General features: G+C 39.3%; 2 protein-coding genes across 15 annotated transcripts in view; both read left to right on the top strand.

The window, feature by feature from the left end:
• smoc1 (SPARC related modular calcium binding 1) overlaps positions 1-3,189 on the top strand; it is a 49,591-nt gene extending 46,402 nt beyond the window's left edge. For 7 of the 12 annotated variants that reach the window (XM_071498450.1, XM_071498451.1, XM_071498448.1 and 4 more), the window contains one exon: positions 1,311-3,189. In XM_071498450.1, coding sequence (XP_071354551.1) covers positions 1,311-1,350 — 40 coding nt within the window. In that variant the 3' untranslated portion in view covers positions 1,351-3,189. The remainder of the gene's footprint in view (positions 1-1,310) is intronic. The other 5 variants (XM_071498449.1, XM_071498445.1, XM_071498447.1 and 2 more) reach the window with 1 other exon arrangement.
• A 2,031-nt stretch (positions 3,190-5,220) lies between these two features.
• On the top strand, positions 5,221-18,444 carry LOC139633053 (solute carrier family 2, facilitated glucose transporter member 1). Of its 3 annotated transcripts, XM_071498438.1 has the most exons (11): positions 5,221-9,894; positions 10,189-10,263; positions 10,727-10,825; positions 11,971-12,131; positions 12,213-12,453; positions 12,978-13,140; positions 13,426-13,610; positions 13,952-14,053; positions 14,397-14,498; positions 14,846-15,049; positions 15,652-18,444. In XM_071498438.1, the coding sequence occupies exons 2-11, from the start codon at positions 10,249-10,251 to the stop codon at positions 15,829-15,831; spliced, it is 1,452 nt and encodes a 483-aa protein (XP_071354539.1). In that variant the 5' UTR covers positions 5,221-9,894; positions 10,189-10,248; the 3' UTR covers positions 15,832-18,444. The 3 variants fall into 3 exon arrangements, with proteins under 3 accessions (XP_071354539.1, XP_071354538.1, XP_071354537.1); XM_071498437.1 differs by having other exon boundaries at positions 5,221-10,263; XM_071498436.1 differs by lacking the exons at positions 5,221-9,894; positions 10,189-10,263 and having other exon boundaries at positions 10,279-10,825.
• The last annotated feature ends 1,138 nt before the right edge of the window (positions 18,445-19,582 follow it).

Below are 19,582 nucleotides of genomic sequence, written 5' to 3'. Positions count from 1 at the left end.
GTAACCAGTGATTTATGGAGCCGTGGAGAGATTATGACGCTTTAAAGTTTGAGCAGAATACTTGACTCTGGAGTAAATGTTTTTCCTCAGACTACAGAAGCTTCCAGAGAGCGTAGTGAAATCAGCTGGACTTCAATTTCATGGCTAACATAACCAGCACCGACATCGACTGCACCTGCAAATCCCCACCCCCACAGGCTGCTGCACTCTCACAGACACACACACTCTCATATAGGCTGGTTAAGAGTCTAAACACACACACACACACACATCTACAGCATGTACACAAACTTGTAAAGACAACCTTGCACACATGGGACGTGCAGATTTATAAAGACAGAGATAGTATTCACATAGACACAAACACATTTCCACATGCTCTGACACATGCAAGCGTACACACAAACAGATACAAATATACAGAGGTGCATACAAACTTACACACACACACACACACACACACACAAACACACAAACGCACACACACACAACCTGAACTCTCACAGTGCTCAGGAGGACCTCTGCTCCCCTCTCGCAGCCATCTGTAAGCAATCTAAGCTCTTTACCCATCTCTTCTTCTCCCAGGCCTTTCCTTCTTTCTTTCAGTCTCTCTCCTTCTCCCCCTCTGCCTGCCCCTCAACCACTGGCTGGCTGATGAGTGAGCAGTCGATCTCTTGTGCTGCACACCAACTGTCCCATGCAGTTTCAGCATGAAGGCAACACAACACAACTTCAGAGAGCTGCTGAGATATAGTTGTAACATACCATCAGTACATGTGATAGTACACATGGACTGTTTGGTGGTGTAGCAGTCAATCTATAGGAATCTAAATCTTCTTTTACTGTATTGTTAAATAAGAACAAAGTCAAAGGTAATCTACTTATCTATCTAACACTGTTGGAAGCACAAACCATGTTGCTGTGCTAAGATTTTAACTAGTTACTTGAAACAGTGTTTACTCACAACTAGTTACTTTTAATGTAAGCAAAGAGAGAGAAAACAGTGAGGCAAATAAAAATGCAAAATGCAAAGTGTGAAGGAAAGGTGATGGTTTTAATAGACGAGGAACATCATCAGCTACAGAGGATGGATCTGCTTTCCACTAATAATAGTTTTTAAGAAAATCATATTTCTTAAAATGTATTTTAGATGTTACAAACATTATTTAAAGTTTGCGTTGGTCTGTCCAAGAAGGCTTATGCTTGTTGAGGGATACCATTGTCCTGTCATGCAATAGCACATCTCCAGCCTGGACACTGAAACTGACTTTCTCCTTCCCTCCCTCGTCTGCCTGTCGCTCTGTTCCCAGTAGGTCGTCTGGTGTGAGAAGAGAAGGATCCAGAAGCTGAGACGTGAACAGAGGGCACAGAGGGAAGGCATCTGTACGCTTGCTGACAGGAAAGAGAAAGATGGAGCAGAAAAATTAAGAAGTTCCTAAGTTAAAAAAAAAAAAATGAACAGAAAAACAAGAAAAGAAAATGAAGCAGCGCCAAAATATTTGCACTTTCTCCTCCCTATGTTTGGTATTTTATCTGTTTGTACGTGTTGTTTTTCTCCCGTAGTGACTAAAAAGGTCTAGGTAAGAATGAGAATATATTTGTAAAGAGAAGACCTGCTCACCACTGGAAGAACGAATATGTTCATGTTACCACATCGCCCCATGTGATCAGTCTGCAGCATTTAGTGGTTAGCAAATAAAACATACCTGTCCCTTGTTACCTATAGTAGCATGCAGACAGTGGCAGTCCACTAAAGAGGAGCTTACATTCATTCAGTCCAAATAATGCTTGATACAAACAGACCAGTTCAAAAGTGTTCAAAATGTATGTGTTCATGTTGTATGTGAACATGCAATATTAAATGAAACAGATGCATTAGAATTAGACTGTGATCACAAAGTCCAATTTATCTGCACAGAATTAGCTGTATGAATCCCCTTGCACTGTAAAGAACTTTTTAGAAACATTAACATTTTGGCTCAAGAATCAGATGTTCGTTAAACAAAATCTGATGTGTGTTATGTTTTTTGTTCACTAAATACCAATGTTGGAAATAAATTATAGTTGAAACACTATTAGAAAAGCAAGTTTAACAGATGGCGAGAATTGGAAAACTTTAAGCAGCTACCAGTAATAACAAAAGTAGTAAGAGTACTTTGATCGTAATGCCCAATCTTCTCCTCATAATACTGGTAGCGTATATAAAAATCCTAGCAGTATACTAATGCTGCTCTACACTGTAGCACCCAGCAGACGAAACATTTTATATGTTTACATGCGTGTGGCAGTATGAACATATTAAAAACACTTCAAAGCTTAGGAGAGACACTCCAAAACAACCCTGAAATATTGCCTTATAAAATTATGATGGCTAACATGTTTGCAAAATGTTGCCTTCTTAAAGATGCAGCCAACACAGAACAACATTATCATCCCACCCTGAGTCTAATATTCACTTTCCTTTTAGCTCTGTTTTGGGTTCCACCAACTCCTGGGAAAAATACCTGACTCATTAGCTGCTAAAGGCTCCACTATGTCCACTAGCTAGTAGCTAATTTTCTCTGGTTTTTGGTGGCAAGCATTTAGTGTACAGTGGGTTTATTTTGCAGCTTGATGAGAGCACTGAGACTGAACTATACAGCAAAGCTGCGATAAAAACAATGAAGTTGACTGAAAGAGGTTGATTAATGCAGCTTTAAGTTCAAACCACAATGAAGGCCATTGGTTTACACATCTTACACAGCGTGTCACGCTGTTATGTAGTTTTATGTCACGTTACAACCCATTGTGACTAGTATTCACCCTCTACTAAGTTAATGTTACTATTCTTTTTCTGTACAACTGGGAGAGGGCCTAGTATTTCCAGCATGTTAATGATGACTACCATATGCAATTGAATTTTGTGTGAAGTGATCAAGAGTTCAACAGCTTCTAATGGTTACCATTACAAATGACAACAGCTTTTCCAGAACAGATTACAGTCTAGAAAATGAGTTTTAAATGATTTCTTAATACTACCAGGAGAAAGACGTGACTGAACCCAACCAGTAAGATGTTTACATGGGCCAGTACCCCATTAATATCAGCTCGTTTCAGCTGTCATATTCACGTTTATCCCTATTATTGTAAACAAGATGTGGCAAGTACAAATGCCAGTTCCTAAAATAAATATTTGAGTCTGCCCAATAATATCAGAGTACATTCTGTGTATGTAAGTACATTCATTGTCTGTCCTCCAACAGTTGATGTCAGCCCTGCTCTGTGAAACATTTACCACCACACATACTTGGAGCTTTGCCACCTTATGGAAGACAGTGCATTAAGTCTAAAATACCCCCGAGAGTGTCTGATGAATAGGAAAGTGACTGAGCAAAGGGAGAAAAGACAAGAAAAAGACCTTATGAACAAGTTTTAGAATGTGAAAAATAAAATTTCTTTCTCACATTTGGGAACAATTGAGTTTTGAGAAAGGAGAATTGCAAGTTGCTATTGTGGTCTGAATGCTTGTGTATTTGTTTTGAGTTGTGTATTTCTTACCATATTCCCAAGAGTCATTGCAGTGACTCATGAGTGCGAGACAAAAAAGGCTCCTATTGTAAATATGTACAATAACCTTTGTTTGTTTGTTTGTTTTACTAAATTGCGTTGTGGGGCATATGGGTGTTCACTTACTTCACTGTCATTCTGGCTTATTGTAAAAAAAAATATATACTTCTCTGTTTACATCATGTCAAACATTAGGCTATTACAGTAGCTAATTCACAACATTGAAATGCTTAGACCAGACTGTATGTTATCAGCTCAGAGCAGTGTTTATTTTATCTCTGGTGGGGTTATTTGACTTTTTCAGCTTGTGTTTTATAATTCCTGTCATCGTCACTATACAAGGTCAAGAATGTATACAGTATCTGGTGCTTAATCCACTACAATCACAAGTCCAGTTGCATCTAATTTGAGTTGGACAGTTATGCCAAGAATGAGAAAAGAAACCTGTCTTTCTTAGAGGGCTGTGCAGTCTCTCCTGAGTGCCTGTTCCAAACCAGGTTTGAACACTAGGCTTGTGTGTGTCTGCTGAAATGCTTCCAGACGCTGTAGACCTGCAGATTACATGCAAGATCTAAAACAACCTAACAGGCTAGTAATCACTGCTAATCACGATGGGGAACATAAAGCGAAGGAGGCTTACAGATGATTGTCAGCCTGACAGCAAGAAGCCAAGACAGTCTTGCTCCTCACCGGCCACTTTTCCACTGCAAGATGTTTTCACAGTATTTCTTATTCAGGGCTGAAGAAATTAGATCTGTTGGAAAACAAAACACTGAGGCGTGTTGTCTTTGGGTGAAATTGGTCAATGTAAATTATGTGGCTTGAGGTGCAGCTGTTTGGCTCTGCAACAACAGCTAAAATGCTTGTCCATTGTAATATAGGCCTTAATTCCTGATCTATTTGAGCTTGTGTCACAATGGACACATGCAAGACAGAACAATAGAGAGGACTCAAAAAATGAGATCAACTAAATCTTGGATGAGGCCATTTACCTCTTGCAAAGGCATATGAGGAGAATGAAAGGGCCCCTCTACACTATTTTAAATAATTTTCTCTTTTTTGACTCAAGTTGGCAATACTACAAATGTTGAAGTACTTTTACAAGATTGTTAATTTTTAAACTAGAAAGATGTTCAGGTGGATTTTTCTTCCACAGAACTACAGTGTTTCTCCTCTCTTCCCATTTCTATTAAACCATCATAGTTATACTTGTACATGTGGTTCACTAATGCTAGCAAACAACAACAAATGCAACAATAATATGGAACTGATCCTGATGCTGTTTTATACCACATCTATTCAAACTATGCTCAGTCTGAACTTCTTGTGCAGTGGGAAAGCATTTAGAGCTGGAGGAGAGGACAAGCTGTCTGGGGGGGAGAGAATGAGTTCGACACTGACCCCTAACGGTGAGGATAGTTCTCTGCAGGCTGCAATTTCACACACTGAACCCGATAGCCAGGTATACATACTACACAGCCAAGCCATTTGGGTCTCAAGAACTGACAATAAATATTTTTAAAGAAAAGGTTATGTGTTGTAACTTTCTTAACCTCACTGGGGCTGCACATGCCACTTTTTGATGTGTGAGTTATTTTTAGTATAGCATGGAAAGTGACAGGAAATTGGCAGGTAACATGTAAACAATTATTAAAAATGGACTCTGTGGTTGCTCTGTAAATAGTTGAGGTTAATTAACCCCTTGTTTGAATGTCAAAACCTGACTACAGAGATGCACTCTGTTTGGCCTGTTGATTTGTGTGTGGTGGGAGATGTTCTGATTTAGTGATGAGACTTCAAAGGTGCGGATGTTGTCAGAGCATGATGGGAGGCGGAGGGCTTCAGGGTGAGGTCGCTGGTGATGGGGGTGGTTTGGAAGTGAGGGGAGAGAGGGTTGTATCACAGATGAAATTGGAGCCAACAGGCAGCTGCAGTACATCTGTCTTGTACTGACACATGTGGCATTTGACTTCCAGTGTGAAGTTCAAAAGAGTTTTATAATGACGCAGCTGCTTAGGGATGCATGTGCATGTGTGTGTGTTTCAGAGAGAGCGTGTGTGTGTGTGTGTGTGTGTGTGTGTGTGTGTGTGTGTGTGTGTGTTTTCTCCTTTGTTGAAGGTGGGTGGAGGGTAGGTGGGCCTGCAAAGTTTCATAGGTAAAGAGTGGAATTTTGGGGTTTGAAAGTGACATGCAGGCAGTGCAGGTGCTGCATGATGTTGACTTTATTTTTTCTAATATTCAGATGGGGATGATTGAAATTACTTTTTGTGTTATTATTGACAGATCTTACTCTAAAGAACTTTTTACCTATTAAAAAATAAATAAATATATTCACCATGTCTACATAAAGAAAATAATAGAAGATAACTAGTTTGTATCACCTGCTCTACCTGTTTATAGTCCTATACTGTCCAACCATTAATTAGATTGTAAAAGTTTAGTTTAGTGGTGAAACAATAATTAGACTAATATACAATTCATCTCATATAATGAGGATTTTGCAGTTTTTTTACTTCAGACATTTTAGAGACTTAACAAATCTTTTAAACATAACAATAGCAATCAACAGTTAAATGGTTAAAGAAAATCTGCTGAAAAGCAGTTGTAGTCCTCATAGAGTTTAGGTAAATGTTTTACTTTTAAAAATGCATTTTAAAGATGCATTTCAAACAAAAGAGTCCATAATTATAAATAAATACATTAGTAAGAAATTAATACACGGTGAGCCATTTGGAATCAGTTTCACTGACAATTTAATGGCTAAAGTCTTTTCTCACACCAAAATCTAAATCTTTAACAGGGATCGTATGGGTAAGTGTGAGATACAGGTCTGTGTAGGGGTTCCCCAGTACAATGACCTACTCTTTTACATTCCCCACATTTTGGTAGTGGTGAGTAATTTTCTGTGGTTTTCTCCCTCCTCTGTGTGCACTGAAACACTTAGAAACAGATCAAACACCATTACAGGTAATTAGGAAGGACCATTAGTTTGTGTGATAGCTAAACATTAGTGGTGGGGGGATGATAGTATACACTGCTCACCATTTGTGCCTGATGCCCTCGGCGCCTGCAGCAGCACCTGCCCAGCAGCCTGAGCACAGGGTCAGGGGGTTGCCTGCCAGAAGGCCAGAGCTCAGGGGTCAAAGGTCATGTTCCAGACAGGCGTATCCACATGCTAATTGAGAACTCAGCTGCAAGAACAGAGCTTGCAGGTGGACAATGCATTTAACCCCCTAATGCTAACTAGACCTTCCTGTCTTTTTTACTCTAATGTACTAGAACATCTGATTAGCTTGAGGGCTTGTTTTAAATATAGTCCTGTGACAAGTACAGCAAGTACAGCCAGAATAAAACCCTGTTTGCTGAAACTGTTGTGAGAATTTCAGTTCTATAAAATGGAAATAAAGAGGGATTGTATTTCTCATTTACTTTAGACTACAGCCAGATTCAGCTTTATTATAGGTGATTTAAAAGCACACAATTTTTTGTTCTCTAAGGTCTGACAATAAATTACAAAAAAAATTTACAAAAAAGTACAAAATAATATATTTGAAAAATATGACATCCTGCAGCAATTTGGAAAAAGCTACGCATAATTTACAGTACACATTTAATAAGAAACAAATATTTGACATGTGAAACTTGCACTGGTTTTCAAATATAAAGTTACAAGGAAGGACTTTTGTTTCCTGTCTTCAACACAACTCAAGTATTTCACATATGAGTCAGTGCAACACATTTTTTTCTGTGGATTGAAATGATCTGCTTTTCATCACTTCCAGCCATCAGGCCCCACTTTATATTTAATTTGTACATATTTCACTTTTATAATAAAGATTATTTTCAAGCACAAATGAGGTGGTTTGTGGTGAGGCTGGGGTTTCCTCACCCAACATTATTATTAAGTTCATCTTTCATTTATTTGGCTTGTGCATCTCGCAGTGAAAAGCTGTGCTGCCCATTTGGATTTAGTCAGGGTCAGGTCTGACTGTGTGTGTGTGTGTGTGTGTGTGTGTAACATCATGATTTTATTTTGCAAAGTCACTTATAATGTGTATTTTTACAAGTGTATATACCTCATGTACACACATAAAACCTATGGAGCGATATGTGTTTGCACATTCAAGCATACAAACACGCACATAAACAAAAACACACGCGTAACTATGACGCGTAACAGTCATGTGATAAGACTGGATCGGATTAAACTTCAGTGATCCATGTGAAGAAGTGAACAAAGAAACGCTATTCCAGTAAGGCCACGCAGTTCATCAGCTGAAACTAAAGCATGAAAACCATAAAAGTGAGGTAATGAGATTTAAGATTTTAAGTACTGTATGACTTCATAGATGGGAAATTTATATTACCAACATAAGATATATGGATAATCAACTTGAACAAATATTCAGTGACTATACAAACACAAAACACCCACAGGCCAATGTACAAATCTGCATGCAAACACATGCACTAACATAAACACATATAATCACCCTTACTATTATAAACATAAATTATCAGATTATGATAAATATACAAACAAATGAGGACTCAACCCTTAGTGCTACATCTTTGTCCCTCATGTATGTGGGTTTTAAAAATGGACACAACCAAAGCTTCCATATATACAGACAGGCTGACAGATATCAGGGAGTGTTTTAGGCCAATACTAGGATCAATGTCACAGGAGAAGGTGGAAGAAAAGAGAGAAGTGTACACACACACACACACACACACACACACACACACACACACACACACACACACACACACACACACACACACACACACACACACACACACACACACACACACACACACACACACACACACACACACATGTACAGGCTCTAAATTGTCACAGCATTGTGTGATGGGTGTTGTCTTTTAATACTGTCCTTGAAAGCACCACACAGTGTCTCTGTCAGCGAAAATGACCCACAATGTGCACTTAAGTATGCTGCTGTTCTCTCTGTAGGTATGATTTAATTCCTCTCAAGTTATAGATTATATTATATAGCAAGTTGGCTCTTCTAAAAATTAAAAATTCTACATTGTAATGAATAAGTGTTTTTTTATCTTTCAAAGATGATTAGAAACTGTTTCATGAGATTGAAAGCTACAAAACACATCTGGTTTTTGAGTGATTACAGAACTTTGATGTTTGAATTTCACATTTTCTCTTTAGTTGAAGGATTCTGTACTCTTTAATAGGTTTGAAGAGTTCCATGAGGTCTGGGGTTAATAAAATGATCTCATCATTAGTTATATAAGATATATAACTATATTTAATATATATATATATAAAATATAATAAGAAAAGCATGGTACAATCTTAAACCGTTTTTAGTTAGTTCCTAAAAGACACTTGAAGGTGTAAGGTCGCCAGACACTCTTGAATTTTTCATTTTAGTGAGCATCATCACAGCACACAGACAAAGTTACCCACAACTGCGCGCACGCACACACGCACACACACGCACACACAAGCACACACGCACACGCACACACACACACACACACACACACACACACACAGTCAGCTAAAGCACGTGGCTGTGTTATTGCCAAAATCCCTATTCAATCTGCAAATGGAAGTGAGTCCCCATTTAGCCGTGGCCTGGGAACAGTCGTGTTAACAGAGTTAATTTAATGTTTGGCTGTAGCTGGTAAACTGATCCTCAGTCAGTGAGAACTGGTCCATGAGAACCAGAGGAGGCCCGCAGCTGCCATTCTGTCAGGCCTGTCCCAAATTCACCAGCTGGGTGTGACTTCATCACTGGACTCACTGGTCCAATGTGTGTGTGTGTGTGTGTGTGTGTGTGTGTGTGTGTGTAGTTTCCAGTGGTGGTGTTTGCATGTTCAGTCAGGAAAATTTACAGTCATATTTGAAGCTAAGGGATGAAGAAGGGATCAACATATGACGCTGAGGAACAGTGGTGAGAACTTGTTTATATAGATATGGATCTTAATGTAGATACCAGTCAGTAAAGGTGTTACTATATACTGCAATATACAAGAGGATTTGACCAAAGCTGTAATGTTTTCAAATATCTTATTTTTTTGGTGATTGTAAGACTTTCCAAATGGACAAGTATGAGAATAAACCTATCATGATGTCCATTTTCAAATACTCTGATCAGACTAGGTACATATGGAGAAAACCTCCTCACATTGTGTTTACACATCAAGTTTAACCATACCTTTAATTTGATCTCCGTGTTGATGTTAGAGTCTGCAAGTTACATGCACATTGTCCTCACAGTGACAACTAACTGGATTTCTTGGATCACTTTTTTAATTTATATTTTGGACAAGACGAGCAATCTGCTTTACTCCACACCACAGGTAAGTTGAGATGAAGAAGAATAACTGCAGATTATATAAGTATATAATTTCACTCATTTATTTGACTTCTTCATGCATTTAAAGTTTGGTCTAATGCTGCTCAGAGACTATCATAAAATTGCATTTTTAAAACAAAAAAAAAAACAAACAAGAAACAAGATTTTACATAACTTTGCACAAGTCTATAAAATATTTAATATGTGTGTGAAATCTCCTTGCTATATTATCACATGTACAGTATCTTTGTCATTTTATGCATTCTAATTTTGGTATCATTGGGGTTTTTTGAAACAGAAAAAGTCAGAAGAAAATAAATGCACCTACATCTCGAGGGAGTGACACTCACCCAAACAAATGGCGTCCCAGGAGGTTTGTTAGTTTTAGCCATTTTTCTGGAAATGAACATAGTCTGACAGAAGGAGCACTAACACTCACTTGTGGTAATTAAAATTCTGGATATCTTGCCAGTGTGTTACAATACTGTGGTTCCTACCACCCTTGACCTTTATAAGTAGTCAAAGGGTTGCTATGTTGGGAGAACCACGAGGGGTCAGTGAGCATCTGTCTTTGTGTTGAGTGGAAAAAAAGGTGTAATTGATTGTAGCTACTCTTCATTTTGCTTTAGGTGGTTTAATTTTGTTGTGCAAATAGAAATGAGACAGTGGTGAAAATTTAAGGGTATCTGGGAAAACTCCTGCTACTGAAAAAAAGTGTCTTGAATCTGTTTGATATAAATAAGAATACTTAAATGAGGGTTAACTCTTTTCAACTAAAAAATAAGTTAAAAACTGAAGAAATAAATGCCACTCACCCCAACACTGTTACTACACAGAGCCATCTGACAGCCACGCTCCTAATCTCCATCCTGGCGGCGGTGCTGGGCTCCCTGCAGATCGGCTACCACACCGGCAACGTCAATGCACCAGCCAAGGTGAGCAGGACAGTCAGGAGCTAAGGGGGACACAGACATGATGTTGATTGATACTAATAACAATAATCGGCTTCAAATTTCTCTCCTTTTTTTTTGTATTTTTAGTGTTACAGTTGTCTTCATGAATATACTGTACATCAGAGTTGTAGTGCCTCGAGTCGGACCCAAGTCCGAGGCACTTCAACACTGATGTGTTGGACTTGAACTTAGACTCGATCATTGACTGATTTGGATTTGGAAGCTGGAGACAAGGACTCCTGAGTGCAAGTGTATTTGTTTGGCTATTGTGTCACGCACATTAAATAAACTCCCTTTGAAATGGGACAGCTGTGTCATTTGCGTTTAAGGTAGAGCTTTTTTTTTTTTTATTTCAATGTCAGCTCTTTGTGCCAGAGTGGAGCACTGGAACCAGTCTTTGAACTCGACTCAGACTCCACCTTGATAACTTAGACTTGGTCTCAAACACTGGGGACTCGACACTCGACTCAGACTCGAGGTTTAGTGACTCGACTACAATACAGCTGTACATTAGCACCCATTCAGACAAGAAATCGATGAATATCTGAAAAAAATACAAATTCTAAATATGTTTACGTATTCATCAAGACTCCTGGTGGTCTCAGAGAGCAACAGTCTTTAAAAACAAATCAAGTATAGAACCGCTGCATTGAACCATCATATAGATGATCACAGTGGACAACACATTCTTGAAGATATTCTGTAGGCCAAGCTATCATTCATAAAGAGGGGAAGGCTGAAAAACCTGCTGATTGCCAAACGAACATCTCACGGCCTCAATAAAACACTGAATAAACTTAATCTCTGAAACTCTCCAGCTCAGCTCCAGGCCTGGTAAAGTTTCGATTTTTCACAGATTTTCTAGACTAAACTTTTGCAATTTAGATTTTTTATTCCTGTTTTTTATTCACTTTTATTTGAATATAGTCTTATTCCAACCTTCAGATTACTACATTTCTCACAATACTTCAATAAGCCCCAAAACATTCTGTCTGAAATAATTAGTGTGATATTCAGTGGCGCTAAAAGATTTTTAACTTAATGAATGAATTTAATTTTCATTGTTGAAGAACTGTTAATCCTGTATTTAGTGATGCAGATTGCCTTTCTTTACAATTGTTGTTTAGATCATCGAGGAGTTCTTCAACCACACCTGGAGAGCCAGACACAACCAGTCGATGCCAGATCACAGTCTGACTCTGCTGTGGTCCCTCTCTGTCAGCATTAAGGACTTTGGAGCCTTGCTTGGTTCCCTGGGAGTCAAATATGTGGCAGATTCTTACGGAAGGTAAGAGAGACATAAAAAAAAATACTTTCATCATATTTTTACTTTTTTTGTTGCCTTCAATTCACATGTCTTGCCCTCCAGACGTAACTCTATTCTAATAGTGAACTGTCTGTCCGTGGTGGGAGCATGTCTGATGTCTGCATCCAAAGTCTGCGAGTCATTTGAAGTTCTCATCCTGGGACGGCTGGTGTTTGGTCTGTTCTGCGGTCTGGTGATGAGTCTGAACCCGCTGTACATCCAGGAAGTGTCCCCTACCAATCTGAGAGGGGCCTTTGCTACACTCAACCAGGTGTCGTTTGCCACTGGCATCCTGGTGGGGATGGTGAGGACTGAGTCCGAACTTTAGTTTCAAATGAAAAAATCGTTGTGAGGTTGAAGTTTACTGTCCGCCAGGGTTATGATAGATAGAGTGCAGGGCAGGACATGGAATATATAATGCACTGTATGTAGTTTTAATATAATTTTAAGTGTGACAACAAAAGACAACAAGACAGGGACAGAAAAAGATCCCAGAGGTTTATCTAACAAAGACACACAGTTGCTGGTGACTCTGCTGTCGTGGTCAGTTATCTCTCTCTCTAACTGGTGTCGCTCCAGTTTCCTCCTATTTTCTAGTCCTAATGAAGTTTTCTTGTGAGTTTTGTCTTGCATACATGATGGTTACATTTGAAGGTGCAGGCAAAGCTAGATAACCTACATTTGTTTCAGTAATTATATCTCACAAAATTTGTTTCTCATTTTGTTTCCTGACAGATAGTTAAAGTCTTTTCTGGCCAAATAATATTACAGGTAAACACCTGCATAGAAAGTTAAACTGGTAAACAATCCTGTTTTTGTTTGCTGCAGGTGGCTGGTCTGGAGACAGTGTTGGGTACAGAGCATTACTGGGCCATGATGCTGTCCCTGTCTCTCATTCCGGCCTTGACACAGTACTTGGTCCTGCCTTTCTGTCCCGAGAGCCCTCGATACCTGCTCATCAACCGGGGGGAGGAGAGCAAGGCAGAGGCCGGTGGGTACCACTGTCTCTGGAGTTTATAAAACTTTTCCCATCACTGGTCACATCATTTCACTTTAATCATTAAACTGGAGCTCCATCATGCCACAGTTATATGTCCATCGATTATTGAGAAGAGAGAGAGAGTTCCTGCATGGAACTGCAGGGATGACCTTTATTACCCGCTTTTGATTCATGGCCGAATCAAACATGGAAATGCTTTTAATGCACTCCAGTATCTCAGCTTTGTGGACACACTACAACAGCTCCTTTATAGAAGATGTTGTTTTAACCCTGCAGCCCTGCTGAGACTGAGAGGCAGAGCAGAGAAGTTGGTTGCTGAGCTGCAAGAGATGAAGGAAGAGGCCGCCCACACTCAGACTGGTGTCACCACCCACGAATTCTTCAAGAAACGCAGCTACAAGCAGCCGATCATCATCGTCCTTATCATCAACTTAGGCAGCCAGCTGTCCGGATTCAACGCGGTGAGTCGCATGAAATGAATGTGTGAGAAGTTTCACAAAAGGCAAAGGTTCTACTGGTAAGACATGAATTTGAATGCTGAGACTTTATGATAATGTAAAACAAATAAAACAAAGACACACTCAAAGTGAAGCTCAGTTTTTTGCATGGCTTGCTTACTCTCTGATGAATATTCAGCCACAGCTCTGTGGTATTTGATCTATAAATTATTAAACCTCAGCACTTCTCCCCAGCTCCCACTCAGATTCTGAGGCAGTGTATCAGTAAAGTACCTCCTTCTCTTAAAAACACAGAAAGATATCCCAGAATCCCACTTAAGCACATTTCTGCTCTTTTCTTCCAGATCATTAATTATTCCACCAGAATGTTCCAGGCCAAGTTTGACGAGGCCAAATACCTGACTCTGGGCGTGGGGGCTGTCAATGTGACCTTCACTTTAGTAGCAGTAAGTACAAAATCAAGTGGTGAGCCTTTATAATTTCAGCTTCACATCCCCTTTATATGTAAGTGTAACAATATGATTTATATCATTATTATAAAGGTAGCTCAACATAAACTCATGAATGTAAACGTGAATCAATAAATGTTAGATCCACCTAAAATATTGTCTGAGTCATATTTTGTTGATTTTCCAACAAGCTGAACCCAAATTTTGGACTAAAGATAAAGTGTTGTCAAGGTTTCCTCTTGAATGGTTTTACAGCCTGAACCACAACAGGATAACGTTGCATTTTAATTTAAAAAGAAATGTGAGCAGAGTCACCGCTGTGTTGTTTTTTCCTCTCCAGTTCTTCCTGATGGAAAGGGCAGGGAGGAGGAGATTGCTCCTGACTGGTTTCATCTCCATAGCAGTGTGCAACTTACTCATGACTATAGTCGATTCTGTCCTGGTGAGATCATTTTATTCAGTGCGATGGTTTTTTCATTTGTGCAGGAAAAGTTCTATTCTATTATTGGATATGGAAAAGATATCCAACTTTTGATGTTCAAGTAATTTGCAATAAACTATGGTAGCTTTCTGAGAACGGTTTGAACCTCAAGTCCCTGCTTGTCTGAATGATAAGACAATAGTTTTCAAATAAATGTATTGAAATGAAAACAGACAACAGAAAATTTGATTTAAATAAGAAATAAGGCAATATAATTTATTATACCTGTCTAATTTTCCTCAATTAATATTTGCAATGACGAACCCATAACCATCCATCCAAGAGTTACTTGTCTATCCGCTGAGCAGCACCTGGCCCCAGAGCTGCGGAGCCTGCAGGTCCTGCTGGTTTTCTGCCTGATTTCAGCCTATGAGCTGGGCCCTGGCCCCATATCATGGTTCATCGCAGCTGAGCTGTTCGACCAGCCTGGCAGACCCATCGCCATGGCCTTCACCAGCATGCTCAACTGGGGAGGGAAGTTTGTTCTGGCGCTCCTCTTTCCTCCATTACTGGTGGGTTTATAATGTTGGCCTGCATGCTGTATGACCGCGCTGAGGGTCCGGGGAAACTTTAGAGGTGGATTTCCTGTTTGCTTTTGCCAGTTTGCTTGCACCTTAGAGACACGACTGTTGAATACAAACTATAAATCTGTTCAATCTGTTATAAACATATGAATCGACTGTAAAAAGAGACATAAATCTGTTCAGTGTTAAATATATATAAATCTGTAGCTATATTCTTTAAAATGAGGTTTAAATAATAGTGAGTAAATTAACAGTTAACCAGGGAAACGTCTGTTTGAATAGCAGAGGCAGCAGCCAACCTGAAACTATGACCAATGAACCAAATAAAACAACCTTGTTGTTTTTCTCCTTTCTTGTTTTAAAGCTCTTCTTTCTCTTTCTTTTCTCCATCCTCTTCTCTCTTCCTTCTCCTCTTCATCTTATTTTAAAACCTCTTACTTTTCTTTTTGTGAACGTTGAGTCTATGTTGTTTCACATGGTGCAATTATGCTGCAATTTGGGCCAGAATTTACATCTCAAGAGACTATTCTCTGTTATATAAAGGTCAAATACCCTGATTAAACAAATTCTTGGTCTGTCTCTCCGAACAGAAAATCTGTGGTGAGTATGTCTACCTCCTCTTCATGGCCATGGCTCTGCTCGCCTTCACCTTCACCTGGATTCGCCTCCCTGAGACAAAGGGTCGCACATTCGACGACATTGCAGAGGAGTTCAGAGGAGCAGAGGGCATTCCTTTGCACAATAAAAGTGGATTCAACACCTTCACCTGACAGACCTTTCAACCCTTACTGAATCTGGTCATAGTCATGTTGTTAAAGGGTCAGTTCACACAATTAACAGCTAAAATGTTTGACCAAGTATTAGTGATATGCCACCAAATAGTTTTTGCTTTTATTTGCTTAACTTTTGAATTTTGTTTGTGCTGCCTGTCACTATTGTATTAAGCTTAAAAATGACAATAACTGTCCTGAATACAGTTTTACAGTTACTGTGCCAAATGGCAATATTGTTTCTAGAAGGACATTTTTAAAGCTCAGTGCACCAAAAACGAAATTCCACTCAGTAATATGGGTGAACTGACCCTTTAACCTTCCTAATGGAGATTGCAAAGGACAAACTGCTGTTTTACTTCGATGGTACCAGTGAGTCACAAGAAAGGGCTGTGTGTGTCATGAAGACACCGTCATGGCCTCAGTTAATTAGGTTCTCCAACATTATTATGATTATCAGATGAGATGAGGCATTTTGTATCCATTGTATTGTTATTTTGTACAGCATAAGGACCTTTTCAGGGGCAGACAGCAGACACTTTACAACAGTTAAACAGTGAAAGTCTGCATCACTGAGGGGCTCACAATAATTTACTTCATTTAGTTTATGAGGACTAAATTTGGATTTGTTCTTTCCCGAGAAACCAAGTTTGCAAAGGTTTATTTGACAGCTGGCTTTGTTTTTTACACACATAGTCTTATGACGCACACACCACAACACCATGGAACATTTTCCATGTGTCATAATTTTCATCCGAAATCCTGAGGATAGTCATTTGTCTCACTGGGTTCAGTGGAAGAAATAGCTTTGGAGCCATTCCTGGGTTATGTCATGACCACATCACATCACTGTCATTTTTGTAAATAAATATTCTGTTACGTCACATGGTCCAAGATCTTTCCTGACGTTTTATAAAACTGAATCATATCAGATGAAGGAAAAAACACTTTAATTGATTGACTGAGTGTCATGATTTTTTTTTTTATGTTGTTTTTATGATTGAGATGACAGAGTGATCTGAACAGTGTATCTGCACTTGATCATATTAAAGTGAATCATATAGTAAGTGTGCACATAAATGTACCAGGTGAGCGTCAGGTGAAGACAACAGCTGTTCCCGATTCCCCCTCGAACCAGTCTCACCAACAAACAGTCCGGGCTTCCTGCTGCACAGACCCAGCAGCCTTCCTGTTCATTATTGGTTTGTGAAATCTCACATATCTCTGAACAGTGAACACTTGTAAGATGTCTGCGAAAACCAACCACAGCTGTGTGAATAAATATTGCGTCCAATATGATCTACAGTGACTTGCAGAAACCGCAAAGGGAGAGGAGCCAGGAGATCAGAGGACATGTTGGGGCTTTAAAACACCAGGGGGCAGAATTAAATTTAAATGTAAATGACTGTACTTGTGCTTTCAAAGCCTGCTTCTAATAACTCACGACACACAGTCTAAGTCTGGACAATTCAGAAGAATGGTTCTTCTTTATCTTATTTCATTTCTTTTGGAATATGTCTGCAAAAGTATGAAAAGGCTGCCACCTACTGGACCAAACTGTACAGTGGATTTCTCCCTTGCAGCAAGAACAGTTAAACAAACAGCAAAAAATTTAGCAACTTATGTCAAAGCAGAAGTAGCTTTCAGTGCTTTTACTTGAGTCACCAACACAGCTCTGTAAATCTGTAGCCATCTTTCTCACTTTCAGCTACACTCAGTGAGTGAGAGCGGTCACCTTCAGTGAGCTGCACAGCAGTCAGACTCAAAGAGGAAACTGACATTTTGTTGAAGTTACCACTAGCAGCTGTTGAACTTGAGAGAAGACAGTAAATTTATGACAGTGAATGTGAACAGTATGTCGCTGTGGAGATGAGTGTCTTATTACTGGCAGTACCGGCAGTTTCTTTAGGTTAGTGACCTCAAAGAGCTCAGCTTTTGTAGACCATACTGTCATACCATCTCTCAATATTGCCTCATGACAAAACACAGAAACTTCAAAAGTGTCAGATTCTTAGACTCTTCAGGTTTAAGACTGAATACACAGTCTTGTCAAACTTTATCAGATGTTACATTTTCTCTTGATTAAATAAGAAATATCTCTGACAATCAGCGTTACAATTCATGGGATGGGAGTGATGGACTGAAGGAGGAACTTCAAGTACCACTGACTATACACCACATCACATCACCCAAAGAAGTGACACTCCCACCTGCAGCTCTTCATATTTGTGTAACTGTATGAGACGGTGTTAGTTTCTGCCTGACAGAACATGGATAATATCATCATTAAACAAGGCCTGCTCAGATTATCAGTCTGTTTGCTGTGGACTTCAGGTAATGAATAATAAAATCAACTGAGGATAAAAGTTGAAATACACTTATTTTTTCAGGTTGTTGCTCTAATAATTCATTACAGTTTATCATTTGAAATGGAAGTGATGAAATGAATTGGAAGTGAGTCCAAACTATGTGAATATGAGCGTTTACATGTGGTCACCTCTACTGTTATACACACAGGTCTAACTGATGGAAGTGATGTCGACCAGACCCCCATACTGTGGAAAAACAAGGGTGACAGTGCAACAATAAACTGCAGTCACACCAAGGGTGCTCAATACAACCAGATGTACTGGTACAGACAGCTGCCTGGAGAAACAATTGAACTAGTTGTGTTCACAACAACAACCAAAAACGACTTCAGCAAAGATTTCAGCCAAGAGAAATTCTCAGCCACCAAACCTGATGTTCAGACTGGGACATTCACAGTCAAGAATCTGGAGCCAGAAGATAAAGGCTTGTATTTCTGTGCTGTGAGTCAACACAGTGACACAGACACATGTGAAAGCTGAACAAAAACCCCAGTGCACTACTTGCATGACTGTTTCCAAAACTATTAATCTCATGTACTCTAGGGGGACCTCGAGTACCACAAATTCTCCCAGTTACACTTTGATCACATGCTACATAATATATGACACTCACACCTGCAACTCCTCATATCTCTGTGACGACACTGACAGTTATGTCGACTGACTTTCTGAACATGGACATTATCAAACATGGTCTCCTCAGCTTGCTACTATTTCTGCTCTGGATAAAAGGTAAAGTACAAAAACAACAGCACACTGCATTACTGACATAAGCTTCTATTAGAGGGATAACAGAAAAAGTTCACTGAAAATGTTTTGCTGTAGGAGAAAGACAAAATCCTTCAACTGAAAACCTTTACTGTTTTACACACAGGTCTAACTGATGGGAGTGATGTCCATCAAACTTCAATACTGTGGGAGAAAAAGGGAGACAATGCAACAATACAGTGCAGCCACACCAAGGATGATAGCTACTTCCAGATGTACTGGTACAGACAGCTGCCTGGACAAACAATGAAACTAGTAGTTTTCACAACAACCGGAAAAGATCACGACTTCAGCAAAGATTTCAGCAAAGAGAAATTCTCAGCCACCAAACCTGATGCTCACAGTGGGACATTCACAGCCAAGAACCTGGAACCAGAAGATAAAGGCTTGTATTTCTGTGCTGTGAGTGAACACAGTGACACAGACACATGTCAAAGCTGAACAAAAACCTCTGATCTAGAGTTTCTCTAAATGTTGTGTAATTCCATGGCAACACATTTATCACTGAAACTGCATAATAACATGTAAGTTGAGATTGTTGACATAGTTCATTTAGTTTTATCAGTTCTTTTCTTTTTTAGGTATCATCACGAGTTTCACTTTACTTTCTCAAT

This window comes from Trachinotus anak, unplaced genomic scaffold, assembly GCF_046630095.1.
Source record: "Trachinotus anak isolate AG129_WGS33_773 ecotype Australia unplaced genomic scaffold, CSIRO_AGI_Tana_v1 ptg000015l, whole genome shotgun sequence".
Lineage (NCBI taxonomy): Eukaryota > Metazoa > Chordata > Actinopteri > Carangiformes > Carangidae > Trachinotus > Trachinotus anak.
This window is presented reverse-complemented; position numbering and strand designations above follow the sequence as displayed.